Consider the following 22,386-nt stretch of genomic DNA (forward strand, 5'->3'; position numbering starts at 1 on the left):
ACATGAACCTGAGGAGGAAGGTCAGCTACTAGATATTCTTGACACAGAAGAGCATACAGTTAGCTTCAACCTGATGCTAGCATGGCTAACTGGAATTGAAATCCTGCTGCTACAAGGCTTTTCTTACACCTCTTTTAGTATATCCTGAAGTTTCAAAAACTCTCGAAACTCAAGTTGTAATAGTACATCAACAATTTTCACCACAAAATTAAGCAATAGCTTATTGTTTCCACAATCCTATTTTAAAAAAAGTTATGCATGACCACACTTGGAGTACTGCGTCCAGTTTTGGAGATCATAACACAGGAAAGACATGGACCATGGAACAAGTCCAGAGGAGGACCACAAAAATGATCAGGGTGCTGGAGCACATCTTCTATGAGGACAGGCTGAGAAAGTTGGGGCTGTTCAACCTGGAGAAGAGAAGACTCCTGTCAGACCTTACTGCAACCTTTCAATACTTAAAGAGAGCTTATAAGATGGGGACAGACTTTCTAGTAGGCCTATTGTGATAGCACAAGGGATATTGGTTTTAAACCAAAAGATTTAGACTAGATGTAAGGAAAAATTAGTTTACAGTGACAGTGGTGAAACACTAGAACGGGCTGGTGGATACCCCATCCCTGGAAACATAAATGGTCAGGTTGGAAGGTGCTGTGAGCAACCTGAAGTTCATTGCAGGGGGATTGAGTTGGATGACATTTAAAAGGTCCCATCCTAACCAAACTACTCTGTGATTCCATGTTGATGCCACAAGCAGCTTCCTTATAAAGTGTCAAAAAAAGAAAAGGCAAATGAAAAACTGGAATAGAAATAACATTTTACTAGGTACTACAGAGAAACTCCAAAAACATCTGTTGAGTGCATCTGTTCGTGACCAGCTGTTGGCCTTGCACTCCAGTGATGAGCAAGATCAAGTATTGCCATCATTTCACTACAGACAAAATAATATTAGAGCCATGAGCACCATAAGAAACTCTCAAAGAAGTGCACTTTGTCCTCATCTGTTTCCACAATAGCATTATCATCTCTCAAGGACGGGATTTAAACAAAATACTCACTCTGAGTAATTATTACACAATTTAAGAAAAATTTCCAAGTTTCTCTTCTCTGCGCAGCCACTTACACAGAAAGAGGATTTTGTGCAATCTGGCAACAAAATCGTATCTGAGCCTTAAATGGATGGCATGCTTCTCCACTATGCATGCAGTCATGCAAGCAATAAAAGTCTGGACTCCCCATGAGCTGACAAGACTACATTTGTCATGTTACAACTAGACTTGATACAAATTCTATTTTTACTGTTGAAACAAGGTCGTGTGACTCTTGATCAAAAGAGGTTCTTCCTAGTTAACCATCATTGATGTTATGCCAGTGGTTTTGGAGTCCTCTTTCTTTCTTTAAAAAAACAACCAAACAAAAAGACAGCCAACCTCATAATTGCTCCTTTTACAATAGCATCTGCAAATTTCATTTGGTTTTCTTTTAACAGGAGCAAAGAAGGAAATTGAGGAAGAAAATTTTTAAAATAGATTCACTGAAAAGAGTACTAAAACACCTTCCTCCAAGCTAATGCTGCTTGAAAATACTTCAATATAGCATTACTGCAACTATTACATTGTACACAAATTGCTCAGAAAGAAAAGTGCCACGTGATTTCGGATGTTGATTTGACAAATTTATGTACTGCAGACAGGAATTTCCTAATCCAAAACATGGGCATGAAAAAAAGCTTCCTGTTGCTCACTTTACTCCAAGGGTAAAAATTCCCAAGATACAACAATTTTTCCCCCATTTACTTAAGGCAGAGATCACAAAAGTATATAGGGTGAAGAGACCTATTTTGCCAAAAAATTACTTTTGTTGAGTTTGGATACTGGCACAGAGTTGGAACCTTTTCCTGAAATATCTGCTCAGACATGGCCAACTCAAGCACAACATCAAGATGATAACACTTCCTTTATGCTTCAACTCCTTAAAGGAGCTCTCACACAAACCTGCTCTCAATGCCAGGTTGGTCCTAGAAGACACAAGTAGATTTGGAATTAAAATGAGAGGTATGACCAGACAGAACTAACACCTTTTTCCTCCCCAAAGCCAGCTACAACACTACGAGTTCTCAACCTAAATGGTACTTGAATAACAAAGTCCTGCACTCGTCTATCCCATCACAAGCTGCACATCTCTACACATAGAAAGTGTAGCATATTTCTTCTTCTCATCAACAAGGAACAGATTTTACTGGGAGCCCACCACCTGTTTTTCAGCTTTTGAAGGTCACTACTCCTTAATGAAATAGTTGTCCTAATTTAGCAAAGCACATGTCCTGTATTAAAAAATAGGGCATAGCTAACTATGAAATGAAGAGCAGAAATAAACCACTTGTGCATTTCAGCCTTCAAATGTCATCCACTGCCTTCTGCCAATCACTTTCCTAACACAAACAAGACATACAAAGGAGCAAACCAATTCCTAGTTAGGAATTGTTCACAGAAGTAAGGAATCCAGAAGTGGCCAAAGGATTGAAACTGCCAGAAAACTAAGTTTGCTGAGGAGTTTTTTGGGGTTAGCAGTTTAGACTTAAAACTGCTCACCCAATTCTGAATACATGTTGATTTCTATTTTTTTCCCCTTCACAAGGAATGGTATAGTATCCACTTCAGTTTGGATTTTATGAAGTTCAGCTTGGTAGAAGGATGTTCAAATTCGGTTTACAAAAGTTACCAAAGAGGTTTTGTCTCCTTCCATGCCTTTGGGGAGTGGGCAAAAGAAGGATGAGGATATGCAAGTCCTGGACTCCTACTACCTTAGCTGAGATAGGTCTGCTGGAAGCTTTCCATGTCATACATCCCCAGCTTCAAAGTTTATTCAGGCCTCTGACTGTCACCCAGTTAACTTTTTTTTTTAATTAAACAGAAGAGCATCCAGTTAATCTTGCACCATGCAAAGTTACCAACCAAGTCAAAGACAACTCCCTAGAGTACAGTTAGTTAGCTAATATCTATTAAAAAAAAAAAAAGAAAGAGATCCTCCCTTGTCCCAGAAGCATTTTATGAAAGAATAACATTTTACGAAATAAAATGTCGAAATAAAAAGTCACTAAGTTACTTTCTAAAAAGCTATTGATAAAATTAGCAACTTTTACAAGCCTAAACCTCCCACAAATCTGTAGCTGTGTGAGTGTGTATAAACACATATTTGAAGAACTACACACAGGCTAGTCATTTTTTTGGAAAAGAAAATTCTGTTTTATGAAAAACTGACAGCAGCAGAGCTGCTCACGTAAGTGCTGTGTCCAACCCTCCTCCTGCCCCTGCCATGCGATCTAGACAACAACATGCAACATAAGCACTGAGCTTAGAGCAAATTTACTTTCTGGAGACAAACTGAGTAAACAAAAAATACACACAATCATTTTGCGTTGCTCAGTTGACAGTAACATAAAAAATGAACATCATAAGCAGCATTTTTGAAGATTACTTTTGGTTAAGAGCTGTTGGCTGCTGTCAGACTGCAAATTCCCTTTTAAAAAAACAACACTGCTTGAAGGACTAACATTTGGAATACTGCTATACTTCCAGTCTCAATTTTGTTGTTAAGAGGCCAGTCTCATCTCCCTGAAGGTAGCTGAGTGAAATTCAGCCACAAGTAAATTGCAAGAACCAACACTGGACAAGTACCAAAAAGTAGAATACAATCACCCAAGTAAGTGCAACACCAAAAGCACTATTAAGCAGCACCCTAATGTTTACAGTAGTCACATGGATGTTAAGGTTAAAAAAACAAACAAAAAAACCCCACCAGAACAGTAGACAGCAGTGTGATATACTAAACTTCATGTTTAACAGGTCAAATAGTAATGTGTAAATGTAATTCACACATCAAAACAAGCTGAGCAAAAAAAATGCACAGCCTAGGAGCCTTTTAGCACCAACTTGATGAGACTCTTCACTTGACTCTGGGAACCTCATGGGGTAGAAAATAATAAATACCAGAAAGAAAAACTGCCCTTGCTTCTGAAGATGCAGTACACAGGGAAGATACCTCAGGGGTTGTCAAAATTTTATAATTAAATAATGTAGTAAAAGCTACTTTATTGCCTTTCCCACCCCCTTACCCTCATTAAAATTTCCCATGAGGCTTCACAGATTCTAACCACCAATATAAATAATTGGTACATGATTATGATTCAACTCTTTAACAAAGTCTTTAAACAAAAGAATGCAAGACTACCATGGTACACTGTTTTTCACAGCTGACATAAGCACTGCATGTGAAGTAAATCCAGCAACACTTCGTGAAGAAACAGATCCTAACATATGGCAAAATCTATAGGTCATGAATGCCAGAGCTTTTGGATGAAAAAGAATTCCATACACAACCTCAGGTGTGTCAGAACACCCGCCATCACTGAATGAGCAGAGATCTACTTTGAAATGAAAGGCAGCATTCACAATGAGTTAGTGACCAACAGCACCTTCAAGAAAAAGGACAAGTCTGAAAGCCTGGCCCTATAATGCAGACCTTGACCACATTTCCCAGCTGAAGGGACAGGTTTGAGAGGGTACTCCAAAACGAACACAGACTGACCCATGTCTCCACAGTGCTACGTGCTGGCAATTCCTGGAAAGTTTTAGCTACTGTATACCAGGTTACACATCATAATTAACACCACCTTTGTAAAATCATGCTGTGCTTTCTAGCAACTGTATCTTATGACAAAGGCAGGTTTCTGTGCTGGTGCTTACCTGAGCAGAACACTGGGAGAACACGGAATTCTCCCTCCAAGTGGTTTTGACCACAAATAAAAGCCTGAAGAAAGAACATTTTCAAACCAAGAACAGAGTGAAAGTTATTCCTAAAGAGTTTACATTAAAATCTTCCCACATTAAATATTCAGATTCAAAAAGAAAAAGTCTGTCAACAAGGCTTATGATTCAGAAAGGATGTTGGTTTCCTTGTCTAAGGTGCTGTTTCACCTATTTCTCCCACAGTTTCATCTATTTCTCCCCTGCCATCCTCTGTTCTCTACAGAACAAGGCTCCTGTGTTACATCAAGTCTTTCATGATACATTTTAACTGATCAAGTGGAGCTCATTGTCACCAATCCTCTCTAGACCAGTTCATAGATGGAGAAACTGCAGGAGAGGCTCATCAAAAGTTTTATCCACAACTGCAGGATTCTGGACAGTTGTTAAAAGAGTTGTTAAAAAGACATTCCTTCATCTGGTCTGAACATCGGTATTGTCAACATTTTGTACCATTATTTAGCTCCTCTCAAATTTGACTGGTTCTCAGGTCTCAGTTTAATGAAGAAGTCACTTGTGAAGAAGACATGTTGAATAGTTATTTTGCAAAGCAGCAATTTCACCTCAATGCTACAGCTTCCTTTCATATGTAATAACACAGATTATTCCTCCAACTCATATAACAAAGCCACTTCCCTTGTACTACAGAAGCAGTTTTAGAGTCCTTCCCTTGAGGATGAGAAGCTGCCTCAGGTGGTAAGAGGGACAGCATCCAGTTAACTTTTTCCCAAAGGCTCCATGCCAACAGCTGGGACTTTACCCATTACCGCCAGCACCCACCCAGCCTCAAGCCCAGCACAGAAGATTTTTCTGGGCAGAAACATTACAGAAACACTGCCAAGGTGTCTCATCAACTTGGCAATAGTTAAAGGCCAACATCCTTCAATTCAGTCCCTCATCTGTTGTGATAAGTAGTGTCCTGTTTGGTCAGCTGCAATTACATTTTAAGGCAGGTCCTTAAACAGAACACCCAACTTTTGACAGCTTCTACAACAAAAGGCTCCTCTGACCACTATCAGACACAAGGCTCCCTCTTATTTAAAAACTGATCAAGTAGCTCAATAAGTGAGAGAAACTAAAATGGTTTATCCCCATGGCAAGAAAGTGAAAGACAGCAGTAAGACTCTTGCTAAGGTCACTGATGATTTCCATCAGTTTATCTGTGTAGGCAAAAGCCCTACAAGTTCTGCTCCATGATAAAGTGGATTTCTTGCTCCAGTGTTCTATTAGCATCAGCAGCACTGTTGAAACACAACTGCTGGAACACATTCAGAAAGATTCACCTCAAGCTTTAACACGTCAGTCTGAATCTACTGCCTATTACAACAAGCCTGAAATCTCAAGCTCCACATTTTTTCAGGTAAACAGTTTCCAGGAGTAATCTGCCTTATAACAATTATTGTAAAAAATTCAAATGAAAATTAGAAAATTAACCTTGTATTTAATATTTTACATACAAAAAGAGGTAAATTCCTGTAAATAAAGTTTTGTTTCTATATTAATTTATCATAATTTCTTAAGTGAGTATTGTGTTCATATCCCAAAAATCATTATATGATTTTTCAGGTAAGCAATTTTATTTACATGTAAGCTTCACTCAGAGCAAGTTTTAGCTTTACAAAATTAAGTAAATGAAAAACAAACATATTTAAAGGCACTGTCAATTATACACCAGACTCTATATACTGATTTAGAATCCTCAACATGTAACTGTAATCAAAAAGATCCGGTGCATCTTAATATGACAATTGTAGCTTCCAATAAAATCACATTCCATAAAGCCTTGGCCAACCAGATAAATAAAGGCAGTCCAGGGTAGTTTATGTGATCAGTCACAAACACCTAGCTGCCTGAGATTATTGCATACACAGCACAGATGTGAATTTCAAAAAAAGTTTATTACTGGTAGTGTAACAATGTAGCAATCCATGTAACACCCAATTTCCTGGTCATAAAAGCTCTCTATTTTAGAAGTGGTATCTTGAGCAAGAGTTGTTCTTGCCCTAATGTATCTGTTCAACACTGAGATGAGAACCAATTTGGGCAAATTAATGAAGCTCTGCAGTTCCACAGCAGATAGGAAGGAAAGCTGTGAGGAAAAAACCCAACCATTTTAAAAATCATTTGCAGTTGTCTTCCTGAAATCCCACCTAAGATATCAGCAAGCAGCAAATGGTAAAACAGCCTTCAAGAAGCTGAGCTAACAAAGGTACTTTTCTCCACCCCTAAAATGACATAGCATAGTGCAGCATGAGCCTACAAAGCCCAACAGGCTAAAAATTGTTGAGATTGAGGCTAAAAACATTGAGGTGCCACTCAATGAACTTCCAAATGGATATTCAGGTTGCTTTTAAAGAAAATGTTGTTTCCTCCCCCACCTCGGAGCATAATCACATCCTACTAAAAACAGCAAACTGGTTTTTTTTTAATTTGAACCACTTAATTACTGTAAACTTTTTACAGCAATTAAGTGGTTCATTTGCCAAAGGCACCAAAAGCCGCAGTAGTTTATGGGGCGGGGGAGCCTCCCTTTATCAGGTTTAGATTTATTCTCCTCTGTACCACTCAGGAAACAAAACTAGTATGAGAGCTTCTCCAAGTTTCTCAGTAACTGATGATGCATGGAAGTTACCAGGAAACACAATCGATGAGGCACATCAATGATGAAGTTTTGCTCATGGGGCTTGGGGATTTTTTAAGTCTATTTTAACTTTAAACCACTATTCTACCTAAGTTGCAAGACAGGTAATGGTCTGCACTGCAAAGATTCATTTGCCACATGCAGTGTGCACTGCCAGGATCCAATCTCCACTCTGAATGGAGGAGAGATGTGAACTAAGAACACCCTGGTAGTACTAATCCTCCTCTTCCTCACAGAAGTGCCTATCAGGTACTTCTGGAACAGTTAATCTCCCCTTCACTGAGGGCTGCAAAAGACTCTATGTCAGTCACATCTCTCCCCAAAAATTGTACATTTATTGAAGCACTCAGTCCTCTGAATTCAGAAGAAAGATCAGGCATGCATCCACACCTTCTGGTCATTGAGGTAAACACCTCCCAGCAGCATGACCAGAACTATCAACGATGGCCCTTTCAACTCTAATGAAAAACTAAGATTTCCCCTTTCAGGAGGAATCCAAAGAGGCTTTGATTGCAACTTCCAGGCTCACCCCATTTATGCAGGAGTTTTTCTAGTGATGGTATCAATTGACTGAAACCCCACGACAGGAAGAATATCTTCAGCTTAAAGCATCTGACTTCATCAACTCTTCAAAAAGCAGAGCTCATTTGGCAATAAACGAAAGGAACTGCAGAGTCTGCTCTAGAAGTGGCGTCTTTCCCCTTTCCTTTACACAATCTTCATGCATATTTTGGATGCAAGAGGTGTATTCTTTGGCAGTTGCCATCTGAACTCCCAAAGAATGGAGCAGACCACAAGATCATCTCTTTCTCTCCACCTACAAACCCTCAACAACAAAAAAAAGGGGGTGGTGGTGATCCTGTACAGTCGCCCAATACGCCAGGGGGAAAGCATACATCCTACAGAGTTGCCTAAATACTTGGAGGGCAATTCATATAGAAGTCAGCTAGAAGTTAAAGAAAGCTTAAAATTAGCTGGCAGAAAGACAAACTTTCTGTACTTGCCATTGGTTTGCCTGACACCAGCTGACTGTTCCAGTAGTCCTTCACACCAGAAGCAAAGCAGCTGAAATTCATCCCTGATGCAGCTCCAGCGAGACTAATAGGTTTCCACAAGAACGAATCAGGCCCTGTATATCTAAAACCAAGCCCACTAAAGTTTCACTGAAGCGAAATTGCAGGAGTACAATCTATGGATAACAGCTGGAGAACATTAACTCTCCCCCCAACCCTTGCCGGGGTTAATTTTTTTCTTTCTGTTCAGACAGGAAGCAGTCATATAGCATACTGCATAATATAAGGATCCCGGGATATAAAGACGAGTAAAAAAGGATTACAAAGAGCGCTCTACAACTTTTTAGCGAAGTTAACACTCTCCGTAACCCCCGAGCTGCCTTCGAACAGCAAGCCGCGCCGCTGCCTCGACATCATGAGCTGAGACAGCACTTAAACTACATAGTTTAAACTTAGTGAAAAATAAAAAAAATAATAAAAATTAAGGGTGTTTTTAAGGGGCGCAGCGGGAGACTGTGTGGCGGCTCCGGGCGGGAGCGGTCCCGGCGAGGAAGAGGAGGACCCCGCCGCGGCGCCCCCCGCCCGGTCACCCCTCCCGGCCGGCACGACCCCCGCCGCGGCTCCAGCGCCCCTCCTGCCGCCCCCCAGCTCAGCTCACCCTCGCTGCCGTACTGCTTGCCATTGTTCGCGCCCATCCTGCCGCCTTCATGCTCGTCGCCGCTTTCCCACGCCGCCGCTCAGCATCTCTGCCGCGGGACGCCGGGCGGCCGCGGCTCCGACGGAGTGCAGCCCTGGGGCAGCGCTGGGGGAAGAGCCTCCCAAAGTGTTCACGGCGACATGTCCAAAGCAGCCTTGCAACTTCTTCCGCTTCTTCTGGGGTGGCCAACACCCTCCCTTCCCCACCCCACAAAAAAAAAAAAAAAAAAAAAAAAAAAAAAAAGCAAACAAAAAACCCCCAACAATAACAAAAAACTTTAAAAGAGAAAGAATCAAAAATGCGATGAATCGGTGCTCCCACCGCGCCCCGGTTTCCAGCCGGGGTGTCCGGGCCAGGAAGGCGGCTCCAGTTATAATCCACAAGCAGGACGGGCGGGACGGCCTCCGGGCGCTGGCTCCGCCGCCCCGCAGCTACCGCTCGGCTCCTCCGATGCTTCAGCGCCGCCCCGCCTTCCTCTTCCTCCTCCTCCTCCTCCTCCTCGCAGCCCTGCCGCTGCCGCCGCCTCCCCCGGGAGGCCGCCGCCAGCCACTTGTTGCCCGGGGCGGGAGGAAAGGGAGCCTCGGCCGCAGACTTTTGTTAGCGGCAGGCGCCTCCTCCCGGCGCCCAGCGCCGCCGGGCCGGGAGGGAGGGGATGGCGATGGAGGGAGGATGGAGCCCGGAGCCGGCCCCGGCCCTTAAAGACACAGCGCCCGCCACGGGGGCTCCCCTGGCCGCTGTCCCACCCGAGCGGCCCGGCGGGGATGGCTGCGGGGGCTGCGGGCTGAGACCCGCCCAGCGCGGCCCTGCCCCGGTGTCCTTCCCAGGGCAGGACAGGGTCTCTGCGTTCAGCACCTTGGCGGCACCCCCGACCCCGTGCAGCTCAGCCGGGGGCTGACAGAAAGTCTCCGAGTGTAGGAGGAAGCCGCGCAGCAGGGACGCTTACTTCTCGTTCTCTCCGGCTGCTCCCGAGTTCGAGCTGTTTTCTCCTTGCAAACGGTATTCTCGCCGTCACTCAGCTCCAGGGAATCACTGCTGGCCTTTGCCACCGCGTCGAAGAAAAAGTATCGAACTGTTGAATATCCCCCAAATTTGTTCTTCAGGTATCCTATAGGGATATATCTCATCCCTTGGGATGAGATGCTTCTATTTAATTCAGCTGTCTTAAAAGACAGTTTTTGCTTCTTTCACCCCAAAACACGGACTCTTAGACCACTGGGATTGTCAGGGATGGTGGACATCGTTAGCAGGGTAAGTGCCTTTCCCGAGTGCAGCCCACCCAAAGAACAGCATTGGGATGCAAGGATTTCACTACACCTCCTCTGCCTGGCAAAAGGGGCTGGATAACAAGAGATCCTGGAGTGAGGATATACTGTTTGTGACCAGGTTAATACAGAAACTGCCAGTCCCAAGAGAGTACTTGCCCCCAGTGGGCTAGCTAAGAACATCAATTAAATTTGCTCCACACAACTGTTACCCAGATCAAGTGGTGATCGGGTGTTACCAAAGGCTTTTTGGGGAAAGAATCCGGTGTAAAAGAAGTGAGAAAGAAGGATGAAAGCTTGTAATAGGTGGAGAGAGACATCAGAGCAGGCAGCCCTGGTTTGGTGCTGGTATCTCACCTGTGCCTTGGCCTGATGGTGCTGGCTCTGTCTGGTGGCAGGTTGGGTGTAACAAGCAGGGCCCCCCAGCCCAGGTGTGCAGGGGGTCTTGTGGCGTGTCTGCTAGCACAGGGAGCAGTACAGGTACATGGAACTGTACCCGAAACGTGGTTACACGGGTACCTGCAGGGCATGGGGGCAACAGAGGGACTCCAGAACAGGAGTGTCAGCTTATAGCCCACACAGCCTGGCGAGTGGCATGCCCAAAGCAGTGCATGCCCAAAGCAATGTGTGAGACTAGGAGTTTTTAGGATTAGTTTCAAAGTTCTTTACTAACATTTTGCAAGTGGTTGGTGTTTATGTGTTGTACTGCTCATACTAGCCCCAGCATAGAGCTCACTGATTGCTAGGTCAACATGTCCCTGTTAAAAAGACAAAACCACTTTAATTCTGATTTGATTAAAACCATGATTTGAGCAGTTTACCCTGCACCACACTATGATGTTATGTATGAAAAAGCCTGTCTTTCTAAACCTATCACAACACCCACAAGATAATTACTGCACATACAGATAATTCTGAGCTAATTATATCTTTGTAAACTTATACAAATGGCATATGAAAAGGCAGAGGCAAAAGTATCAACACTGTCAGGACTACAGAAAAGGTGTCTAAAACCTGAAGTTTTAGGGATGGGTGCATTAATTTTTTAAAAGTGCATTTTCATTAAGAGATAGGCTAATTACCAGAAGCTGAAGGTGCCAGGTGATGACTGAGAAGTAATCAGGCAATGTTTCTGAGGCTCTAATCCCATCAGATACCCACCACTTTCTCCTTGTAAAAAAGTTTTGATCCTGATTCAATATTGAACACTACAATACAATGCTACACACACCCTTCAATTCTCAAAAACCAGTGAAGGTCTAAGAAAACAGAGTGCCCTCTGGGGTCAGACTCATCAAGTGACCAGCCTTGGTCCTTTGAAACAAAATATGAATCTGTAAAAAAAATATAGGTTTCTGTAATCAAAGGTTAATTTCTAAGAACTAATATGAAACAAACTTAGTACTGTGCCAAAGCAGGTAGGCCTTGACACGAGTGTCTGCTTTTAGCATCTTCTACTTTCTTTTTGAGAGTTACCCATTCAGGGGCAGGGCAGGGGACAGGGGGAGCAATCTGCCTTCTGTAAAAGGTTGTGGGGCAATATCTGCTCAATATGAGCCCACAGGCTGCCGACAAACACACACATCCAAGTACTATTTTTCCTGCTATGTGGCTTGTGCGGTTTGACAAACATACCCCAAACACTTGTTAGGAACTTACCTAGGCAGAGTAGGAGGGTAAAGAAAAAATATAGGGCTTTCTACAGCACAGCAGCCTACCTTTGTCACTCAAACCCTCACACCCAGCTGGGCTGTGGGCCAGCACACCCAGCCATACCATCCTCCCCACCAGTGCTGCAGGGCACTGCTAGTCCCCAGCTGTGGGACAGCACATGCAGGCTGAAAATAACACAGGTCCCTGCTCCATGTGCAGCACAGCTGTGCTTAATTCCAGCCTGAAATACAGCTATGATGGGAGCACCCACTGCAAACGACTCCTGAGGCAGCCTCAGCTCCTCATGTCACACCATGTGCTCTGCATCCCGTAGCAGTGTGGGTCACAGGACCAGCAAGGCAAATAATCCCCTTCTAACTCCTAGAAAGCTGTGCAACCTTTTTGGCATATGAGAGACAAATTTCTCAGCCTGGTTGGAAACATCACTTCACATAGACCCAGGCACAGAGCTGTATGTAAATAATTTTACATCATTCAGAAATCATGAGTTCACTCCTTGAGAGCAAATACAGCACTTTCCCTCCAAACTCGACATCTGATGCACCACAACTGAAATGACTCCCATTGCCGTGGGGTAATTTTGGTTATCAAAACCAGCATAGACTGGTGCTTTGTGAGCTCCCTTCAGCTGTTGAGAATAAAGATATTAGACAGACCTGTTACCACTCTGTCAAGTTTATGATATAAATTGCAGGAATACTCCACCATGACCAGAACCAAAAAGGAAGAAAAACAAAAATAACAAAACAAAAGAACACCCCAATAACAAAATAAAACATAAGCCAAACAGACAAAACAAAACAAAATACACAAGCAAACAAACAAAAAACACCCAGGGGAAAAAAGTCTAGTGAGGAAAGAAGGTCTTGGTCTAGGAAATTTGAACACAATTTTCTGATGAAGGACTGAATATTGCTGCTGCACATCGTGTTACACTCTATAGGAGAATGAGGTGGAGGACACAGGGACAAAGAGTAAAGTACCAAATTAATACTTCATCAACCCAAAAACATCAACATGAGCAGAGAAGTTGGGAAATGCTAGTTTGAAGAGGCTCTGCAAGTTCCAACTGGGACTGAGTCATCTTACAGCCCTTCAGTATTTACCAAACACTGGGTTCATTGTGGGATTCACTGTGGCACCCTGGGAGGCCTATTATGTTCAGACATATGGTTTGGGACTTAGTCCCTTACGGTGCCTGCGCATGAGACTTAAGATATTTTCTTTCAAAAATTTCAGAGATGTTTCCCTCATTCTTGGCAAAATTTGGCAGTAGGTTTTTTTCCATTTTTTTTCTCTTTGTTTTCCATATCTTATAGATTGTGATTATTCAGCTTGAACTACATAGTTTATTTATATATAAAATACAATGGACAGGTAGGAGTCCCTTGACTGTGACTGAGCTAAGCTGTCTGAACCATATCATACAGTTTCTATGTGAAGCTGTTTACAATAACCCTTTAAGACACTTCCACCTTCAAAATGGTGAAGAAGGCCAAGAATCTGAAAGCACATCAGTTCTGCCATCTTTTCAATGATCCAAGGGAGATACAGTGTAAGGACAAGGACAACTTTTGGTGATTTTGCCTCTTAGTCCAAGCAGTACACACCCACTTCAGAGGGGATGGAGTACTATCAAATGTGGTTTTGGAAGACAGAAAGATTTGTTGTTCCACATAAGATGTACCTTCCTATGCTTTCCTTGTTCATAAGGAGACATCAATGCATTTTTCTTAGACTTGTATCCTATCTCAGCAAGAGGAACTTAGAAATTATTGGAGCTGAGGTAAAACAAGAAAGCTATGGGCCAAAATGTTTCTATTTGGATGTGTTGCTACAATCATTTCTCAGAATGTTTGTATTACATCTGTATTCATTATGGGCCTCCCTCTGTGGTACATGTCTCATGATGCACCATTTTTCTATTTCATGAACAAAACCACAGCAATTTTTGAAGAAGTAGCCAAATAAAGGGTTCTGGATAAAGAAAATAAAATTTTAAAAATTGAAAGCAGCAGAACTATTTCCATAAGGTATCGTCACAGCAGTTCCAGGGCTAAATAATTTGGCTTTGAAATTTTTGCCACAGTTGTTTCAGTATGGTTTTCCCCTTCAGTTTAAGTCTAAGCTTTCCTTTTTAAAAGAAAGGATGAACAAGTATCAAAAAACTTCCAGCTACTTCCAAGTGGTCTTATGTCAAAGTTAAATTTAAAAGCTGTTTGTATTTCAGGTCTTAAAATTCCAGCAGCAAATCTAAGATTAGTTTCCTATTTGGTGAAAAAAGCTTTGATTTTTCCTACCTTCCTTTCCTTCCTTGAAAATTTTAAGCATTTCATTTCACAATCTAAATTTAAATAAAATGTTAAAAAATTCAGTATCCTTTTAATGACAGCAGAAGCCAAGTGATATTTTTTAAATTAAGTCTTCTTTTACATCACCATGTTCATAGGGCTGCATATATTTTGTGATTGCTTCATGATAATATCTGTGTTGACTGCTTTTGGGCATTGTAAAGGGAAAAACAATCCAAAAGAAATTTGACTAATATGTTGCTGGCAACTTAAAAACACTATGAAAAGCATATTGTTCCATTAACTAGAAAATGATCAATTAATGCTATGTACCTCCTAAAGAAAGAAATTCTAGATTATCTTCATCATTAGAGACAACAGCTACGGCCTCATTTCCCTGTGACCTGAAAGTATGTGCCATTTCCTCATTATTATCATTATGAGTGACTTGATTTACATGGCTAAAAAGCTGGAGGATCTATGGATATCTCAGATTGTATTTGACAGGGCAGCTTTTAGTAGAGCCTGTTCTCCTGGCTGAGAACTCTCTTAGGATCCACTTGCATGAGGTCAGGCTGCTCCAGCCAAGCAAAGACTCTGGTCAATGACTTCAATAGGTCTGGTTGAAATGCATTAAATTAAGGTGGTGCTCAAGTTCTAGGACACTTTGGATAATATGAGTTTATGTTCTGATAGGTTTGTCTGATGGGATTACAGACCAGATGAAGTACAGGCAATTCTATCAAATAAAGCTTTATTTTAAGCTTTCAGAACTTCAACTAATTCAAGTCTTTAAAAGTTTTTAACCAACCTGAGATTTTAAGATATTTTTGCTGATTTTTTTCAGTTTTATAGGAGAAACTCCTCAGTCATATGTGATTTTTCCTTCTTCCAACAACAAAAGCAATAAATAAATTTCAGACTGTGTTGAAACATGTTTTACGTTACATGTAAAATCTGTTGAAAAGAATAGTGAATTTGAAAAGCCAAGTTCCTAAGTCTGAAGTGTTAGAAAACACAGGAATGAAGACTGTGTAGAGTTCCAGAACCACCATCCTGAATTTCCCTGCCTTGTCCGCAGTACACCTTCCACCACGGACAAACCTGAGGCCTTCAGCCAACAGTGCAAAACCACTTCAGTCCCAGGAGCACTTTGCAATTATGTAAATTGTGGCATTTTAATGCATAGGCACAATGAGACATAGTAGGACTGTAGAAGCAAAATTAATTCTGGCATTTCACAGCTAATGTCTGACCTTGCAATTTTAAAGTAGAGGTTTTCCTTGGATTTAAAAACCAGTGTTGGCTGGTGAGTTCTCCAAAAACTGAACAAAGAATGAACTTAAGATACATTGCCTCATCGCATTGACATCTCTAGCAATGATTTTCAGGGTTGGAAGCGTGAACTCTGCTAAATAGGATGCTGTTAGTTGCACTAAGAGAAGCAATGATGGAAACATAAGACTTTCCAAGCACCATGGTTGTGTTTATGCTTCTCCCTGGAAAGAAGTCGTGGTCTTCTTTCCTGGCGTGGCAAAGTTTCCTTCCAGTCACAGACAGAGCAGGGTGAGGGTTGTGCCCAGGTTGTTCATAGTAGACCTTCACACTGTGGACACTCCCTACACAAGGATGCAGACAAACTCTGGAAATCCCTGTCCAGAAACAGCCTGCAGGAATCAACACTGGGGAAAGACAAAGCGTTTTTTCAATGCTGTGTGTCTTCTCAAGAAGCAGCAGATGTTGCAGGATCACAGGGTGCTGGACAAAGGATGCTGCATCAGACCAAGCTTCTTCTGAGCATTGCATCTCCATAAGTGCTGTTTCTTCTCCTTTGACCACTACCCCACAAACAGTGCCATTCCACATGCACACCAAATCCTCATTTCACATCCTTTCTTTCTGTCTGTCTAGTTGTAGTCTCAGCTTCTTGTGCCCCATATATGCCACACTCAACAAAGCTTCCTCTCACCCTTTGGCCTTCCCTCCCTTTTCCTGCCTCTATGTCTTACCTCTCAAGCTGGTAACCAGTACTCTTGCATTTACACAGATTTTTTTCTCCCCAGCACTTATCTCCACTAACTTCTTTCTACATTCAAGTCTTTGTGAGCATTCCTGGAACCAATTTTCTTCTGGTCTCTCACCACTGCTGCTGCCATTCCATTTTTCTGCTTCAGTTCCATTCTTCTGCCTCAGTTCCATTCTTCTGCCTCAGACTGATGTTAATGCAAAACATTCTAAGAAAATCCAAAGTGGCTCTTGAATTGTTCAGCCCCGATGAGCTCCCTCCCAGTTCTTTCTTCTTTTCATAAGAAGAGGCAGTGAAATTTAGCCACGTGAAAGGGAGTTTCACCAAGTTTCAATCAGAAGGTTTTATTGTGTTTCAGATATCACACCTGAGCTGTCCAGCCTGCAGCCAAAATGCCTCATTTTCCCTTGGTGGTGTCATTTCCTGCACAGCGAGCCTGGATTTCCTTCCAAGCTTGGATTGACTTTCAGTGAAGAATTCACAGACAGATCTGTACAAGATTTAGTGAGGGGGAAAAAAGTCTCTCTGCTGACCCTAGATCTCCTCACTGGCCTGGCAGAATCATATCTTGCCCGGTCACTGGGTCACTCAACTCACAGATGGAGCTGAACTAGGTTTCTTCTGAGGCAGCTTCCACCCACTGAGAGCAAGCTCTGTGTGCCTTCTCCCAAAGGCAAAGCCAGCAAATGGTGACTCTGTTGTCACTAACACTAATCCCACTGTCAGCACATCCTGCACTCTTAACCAAGAACCAGAACTTGGTTTGTAAACAGCAGTGTGCTATGCTGAAAAAGCCAGGAGCATGAAGCATGCTCAAGAAGCTCTTTCAGTGCTGCAGGCTGGATTACTGTGCCACAGTGAAGGAGAAGTGCATGTCTCTGTAAACATCAGCATTTAGGTGTTGAAATAAAGCTAAGGCATGAACATCAGCCATGAACTTGCAGAGGACACCCATGGCAGCTGTCTGGATGCAAAGAAACAGTTCAAGCATCAGCCCTGGAAGAGCACATGTACTTCCCCTTGCACAGCAGGACAGTCTTGTTTGTGTGCTCTGCTAGGAGGGTTTTCACATATATGAGACCAAGATTCTCTGCCTGTGGCAAATGCTCCAGTGGATGGCAAATGTCCAGCAGAGTGATTCTAGCATGCAGTGCATCATGTTCAGTGAAAAGGTCCCCTGCATTCTCCAGTTTTCATCCCCCCACAGACAGCTTGCCTTGTCCCATATTGTCGTGGTTTAGGAATTATATTCCCCAGTGTAGCGTTCCCACTAGAACACTCCAAACCATGCACTGCTCACTCACTCTCTCTTCTCCCTCCCCTGGAGGGCTGGAGAGGAGAACTGGAGACACAAAAGGTAAAGGTCATGGGCTGAGATGAGAACAGTTTACTGGAAACAGCAATGAGATAAGAAACCAGCAATAACAGCAACAGTATTAATAACAGTGCACAAGAGGTGAGTGATTCACACAAGAGCTCACCATGAGGAGCATGAATCCAGCCCCACAACTCACCTCCCTCTATGTGACCAGGAGGGACCCCTTCCCCAATACAGCCCCTGAAGGTGACATGAGGTGGTATAGAATAACCTCAGTGTCCTGGCCATGTACCCCCTGGCTACTGCCAGGAAAAATTGACCTTTTCCTAGCTAGAACCAAAACACATAATCATTGCCTATGACTAATTTGGGAATTTGCTGTAAGGACAGTGTCCACGTGTAAAGCCAGCACAATTAGCATGCATTTAATATTACCACAAATTTTATGAGACATCATCTAGCAGGCTAATTTCTGGCTCAACTGAATCAGTGAACTACTTCTGGAAAACAAAGTATCATTGCTTCCTTTTTAACATTCAGATCTACTATTCTAAAGATTTTTGCTCATACTTATTAAATCTCTCAGGCATGTCCTTTGCAGTGAGGAGAATATCATAGAGGTCTTACTACGAAGTGATTCAACAGCTGAAGCATTATTTTTCAATTTGACTTTCATTGATAGTTCCATTTTATGAGACTCTGTCCTTGACCACACTTCCCTCTCCCTGATGGCTCCACGAGGAATCCACCCATTTCATTATCACAAAACTTTGCTCAGAGGAACACCTGCTGATAATGCAAAGAATGCAACCTACCATCTAAGCTTTAGCTTCAGCATATCACAGCCACAGAATAGATTTATGTTCTAGATTTTTACATCAGGGAGACACCATATTCAGGGAAACAGTTTTCCAAAGTGATAGAGCTCATCTGAGGTTTTCCTAAATGTGGGAAAGTGGACAGCAAAGTTTCCAGTTCTCCTTGCAGTAAGCTCTAAGAAGGACCAGACACACCTGGTTTTACCCCAAGTAGTAGTGGTTGACAATATATCCATGCCTTTCTTAAATTCCACTTCAAAGTTACTATCAGTCACACAAAGACAGCTTTATATCTATACTTATGTCATTTTCTGCATGGTTTCTACATTTGGTTTAGGGCATTTAGGGCATTTCATCACATGGATTATTTTTCAGTATGGATTGGCTGTTATCTCCTCCGCCTTTGAAGCAGCTAAAGCAGCTGCTGAATCAAAAGTAAACAGCCAGTAGTGGTAGCTTTCTGCATGGATACTTTCCCTTTAACTACACTAAAACCTGGTAACAAGCACATGCTTTGTGTGGTACAATCCAGGGCACTAGGCTGTGGCATGACTTTCATCTCTGAAGGTCTCAGCGGTCTGTGCAGCTCTCCCTGTGATGGCTTCACACTTCATTCTTTGCCCAACCAGGCATATTTAGGGTGATGGCCAGAATTCAACTTGGTAAGGCAAGTGTCTAGTGCACAGTGACCTTACTCAAATGCTGGTGAATGTCCTGGATCAACAAAAACCATTAAGACACAATTTTTCTGGAAGTTTTCTACCATCAACCAGGCTAAACAGAATACAAAGTTTCATTCTAAAAGAGAGGCTTTCGTGACTTTTGTCCTGTTGCTTCCCCTTTCATTGGCAGGGATCAAGTTAAAGAGTCCAAGGAACTTGAGGCATTTCTAAATCCATTTCTTGGCACTTATGAGCTCTGGTGACCGGGTTCAAAATTGTAGTAATAAATTAATGAATAATTCAAAACCACTTATGGAAGTCACCCTCAGCAATTTCCCTTCACATCCCATGTACTGAACAGTGAAGACAGCTACAATGGTTGGCTTTATCAGGACATTAAAGCTGTTACAAGGGTTTAAAAGATAAGAATAGCAGCACACACAATTTCAAGTAGAAGTTACATTATACATGGTGATATCAAGCCAGTGTTCTCATGAAAGCATTCATTTAGCGAGTTTAATGAGAGCAATTTGTCAACAATTTCACACACCATTTGCCTAGAATTCTCCAATGCAGGATTTCACTGCAGGCTCCTCCCCCCCAAATAAAGTGCACGTTGTATACAGTTCTGCCTATCATTAATCATCTTTTCAGCGCTCCAAGTTCAATGCTGCTTTCCCAGTCAGAATCCAAGGGAGCAACATAGCCAAAAGAGGGAAAAGTCATGGGAAAAGAAGAATATAAATGTTCACTTCACCAAAACAAAAGTAAAAAACAAAATACAAGAGTGAAACCATAGTAGGACTATCCTTGTCTGTCCACAGTAGCTGCTTCTAACAGCAACTTCTGGAGCTCTACTTTTTCCTTGAGCTGAGTGTATAACTATCAAATCCAAATTGAGCTTCTTTCACCGTAAAAGTTCAAAGCAGAGGTTAAGAGTATCAGTCAATTTAAAATACAAAAAAGTATTTACAAAAATTACAAAAAAAGTCAAACCACTTCTGCTCTCATACTGTCATCAGCTTCTGCAATTGTTGCATTTTGTTTTTCAACTATGTCCAATTCAAAGACAACTCTTTCTAAAAAAAACCCAACACACCATGTATCTATTGAAACTTTATCTGCAAAAAGCTTGACTTAATAAATAACAACTGAAGAAGTCATTAATGTTGATTGTCATTCATTTTTCTCCTAACCAAGAGGACTGAAGAAAAAGCATATGGAAACTAATTAAAAAGACCAGGAGTGAGGTTTGCTGGAAGTAACTGATACTGTTGGTAAATCTGGGACTCATAAATGATTCTCTTCCATGAAGGAAGAGAGGCAGATGTTTCTGCTATTTCAGCAAGGAGCTAGGGGAGAGCAAGTAAAAATGAAAAGAAAAATCAATAGGAGAACAATGAACCTGTAAATACACAATCCAACTGGAATTACACACTTCCTTCTTTTCTCTGATGCTCCTAGTAAGTTTCAAGGCTTTGAGAAGTGGAGAACAAATCCCCTGACATGATTTTATCAAAAAAATCCAACACACCAACAGCTATAGCTTACTTCATTTTATGTGGACTTGTGCAGTAGGAATATGGGGAAAAGAAAGCATTAAGTTTACTTTTAAATATCTGAACTTTTAAAGATGTGTAGGAAGAATTACCAGTTCTGCAATATGTATTATTTTATGCTTAAACAATATTGAAAACCTGAAATTAAGTAAAAGAAAAAGGGAACTAGGTGGAGCTGTAAGTTTACACTCAACATAGGATCCCTCCCTCTTGCAGGAATAGCATTTCAGGAAGGTTGTGGCGAAGACAGTGGAGGATGGGGGGGAGCTGTACTGAGCATGTCTAAAGGGGCAAGACATGGCTCAAACTAAAAAGCATTTCCACAGAGACAAAGTGCTGCTGTCATCTACACTGGCGGCATTTTCAACCCAGCAGTGCTCTGTTTCACTAAGTGTGCTCTCTCTTGCCAGAGGCATCTGAAAGGAGAAAGTTGTTTTCTGAAGTGGAGCAAATCAAGATTTTACTATTTTTGCCTTCAGCAATTATCAATAAAATGTTAAATGAAACGTGGGCTTGCATAAATGCATAACTGCATGTATATGACAAAGAGAAAACCACTCCTTTTAGATTTTTTCTATATATGTTTAAAGCTATGTTTGTTCTTCTGAATACTCATCCACCCACCTATCTTTCAACATTTTAAAAAATACTTTAAAAAATTTCCACAAATATCTGATACTGCATCTGAAGGAATTAAGATGTTCCATCTCAGCTGCTGTTATCCTACAGGCTTTCAAGAGATTGTTCTTCATGGGGGAAAAAAGATAAATTCATACAGAAAGGTCAGGGATATTTTTTTTTTTTTAATTAACTTTCTAAACATTCTATTTTTTTTTTCCTTCCTGGAAGCTGTTGAAGGGTTGTCAATGGTTGTCAAGAATAAAATAGAATAAAATAGAAAAAATAAATAAAATAAAATAAAATAAAATAAAATAAAATAAAATAAAATAAAATAAAATAAAATAAAATAAAATAAAATAAAATAAAATAAAATAAAATAAAATAAAATAAATCCTGCTTCTCTGACCACAGGTGTCCAGGAATGAACCTGTCCAGATTAGTCAAAAAGAAGCTATTGCAGAAAATAAACAAATGTTGAGGGGTCTTCCTATGTCTGTCTACTGTCTAGATTTAATCTTTTTTCTGGCTGCAGTAATACACGTAAGCTACCATCACCACTCTCAAATTTAGGAAAGTAATTACTTAGAAACTTCAGAACTGAGCTTTGAAAATGCACCTCTGGCCATAGTTTACATTATGGTTACAGCCAGAAAGATCCTGTAAAAATTACATGAAGATGATGTAATATTGTCAGCCACAGAAAATTCTATTTGTTCAATTAGCAAGGTCAGGCTAAAAGGCTTTTTCTTTTTTTTTTACTCCCATGCCACAAAATTCAGTGTTGCTGAAGAGCTCCAGGGTGCATTTCTGTGTTTTAGAATCATTTAGGTTGGAAAAGACCTCTAAGATCATGGAGTCCAGCTGTTAACTCAGCACTGCAAAGTCCATCGCTAAACCACATTCCCAAGCACCACATGCCTCTAAATGCCTTTTAAATATTTCCAGGGATGATGACTGCACAACTTCCCTGGGCAGCCTGTTCTGATGCTGGACAAC

General features: G+C 41.6%; 1 protein-coding gene across 1 annotated transcript in view; it reads right to left on the minus strand.

Moving 5' to 3' along the window:
- FBXL7 (F-box and leucine rich repeat protein 7) overlaps window positions 1-9,353 on the minus strand; it is a 172,820-nt gene extending 163,467 nt beyond the window's left edge. Inside the window, exon 1 of the mRNA XM_066545639.1 lies at window positions 9,121-9,353. Within this exon, the coding sequence (XP_066401736.1) occupies window positions 9,121-9,157 (37 nt within the window). The 5' untranslated portion in view covers window positions 9,158-9,353. The remainder of the gene's footprint in view (window positions 1-9,120) is intronic.
- Window positions 9,354-22,386: the final 13,033 nt, after the last annotated feature.

The sequence above is a fragment of the Molothrus aeneus genome, chromosome 1 (assembly GCF_037042795.1).
Source record: "Molothrus aeneus isolate 106 chromosome 1, BPBGC_Maene_1.0, whole genome shotgun sequence".
Classification (NCBI taxonomy): domain Eukaryota; kingdom Metazoa; phylum Chordata; class Aves; order Passeriformes; family Icteridae; genus Molothrus; species Molothrus aeneus.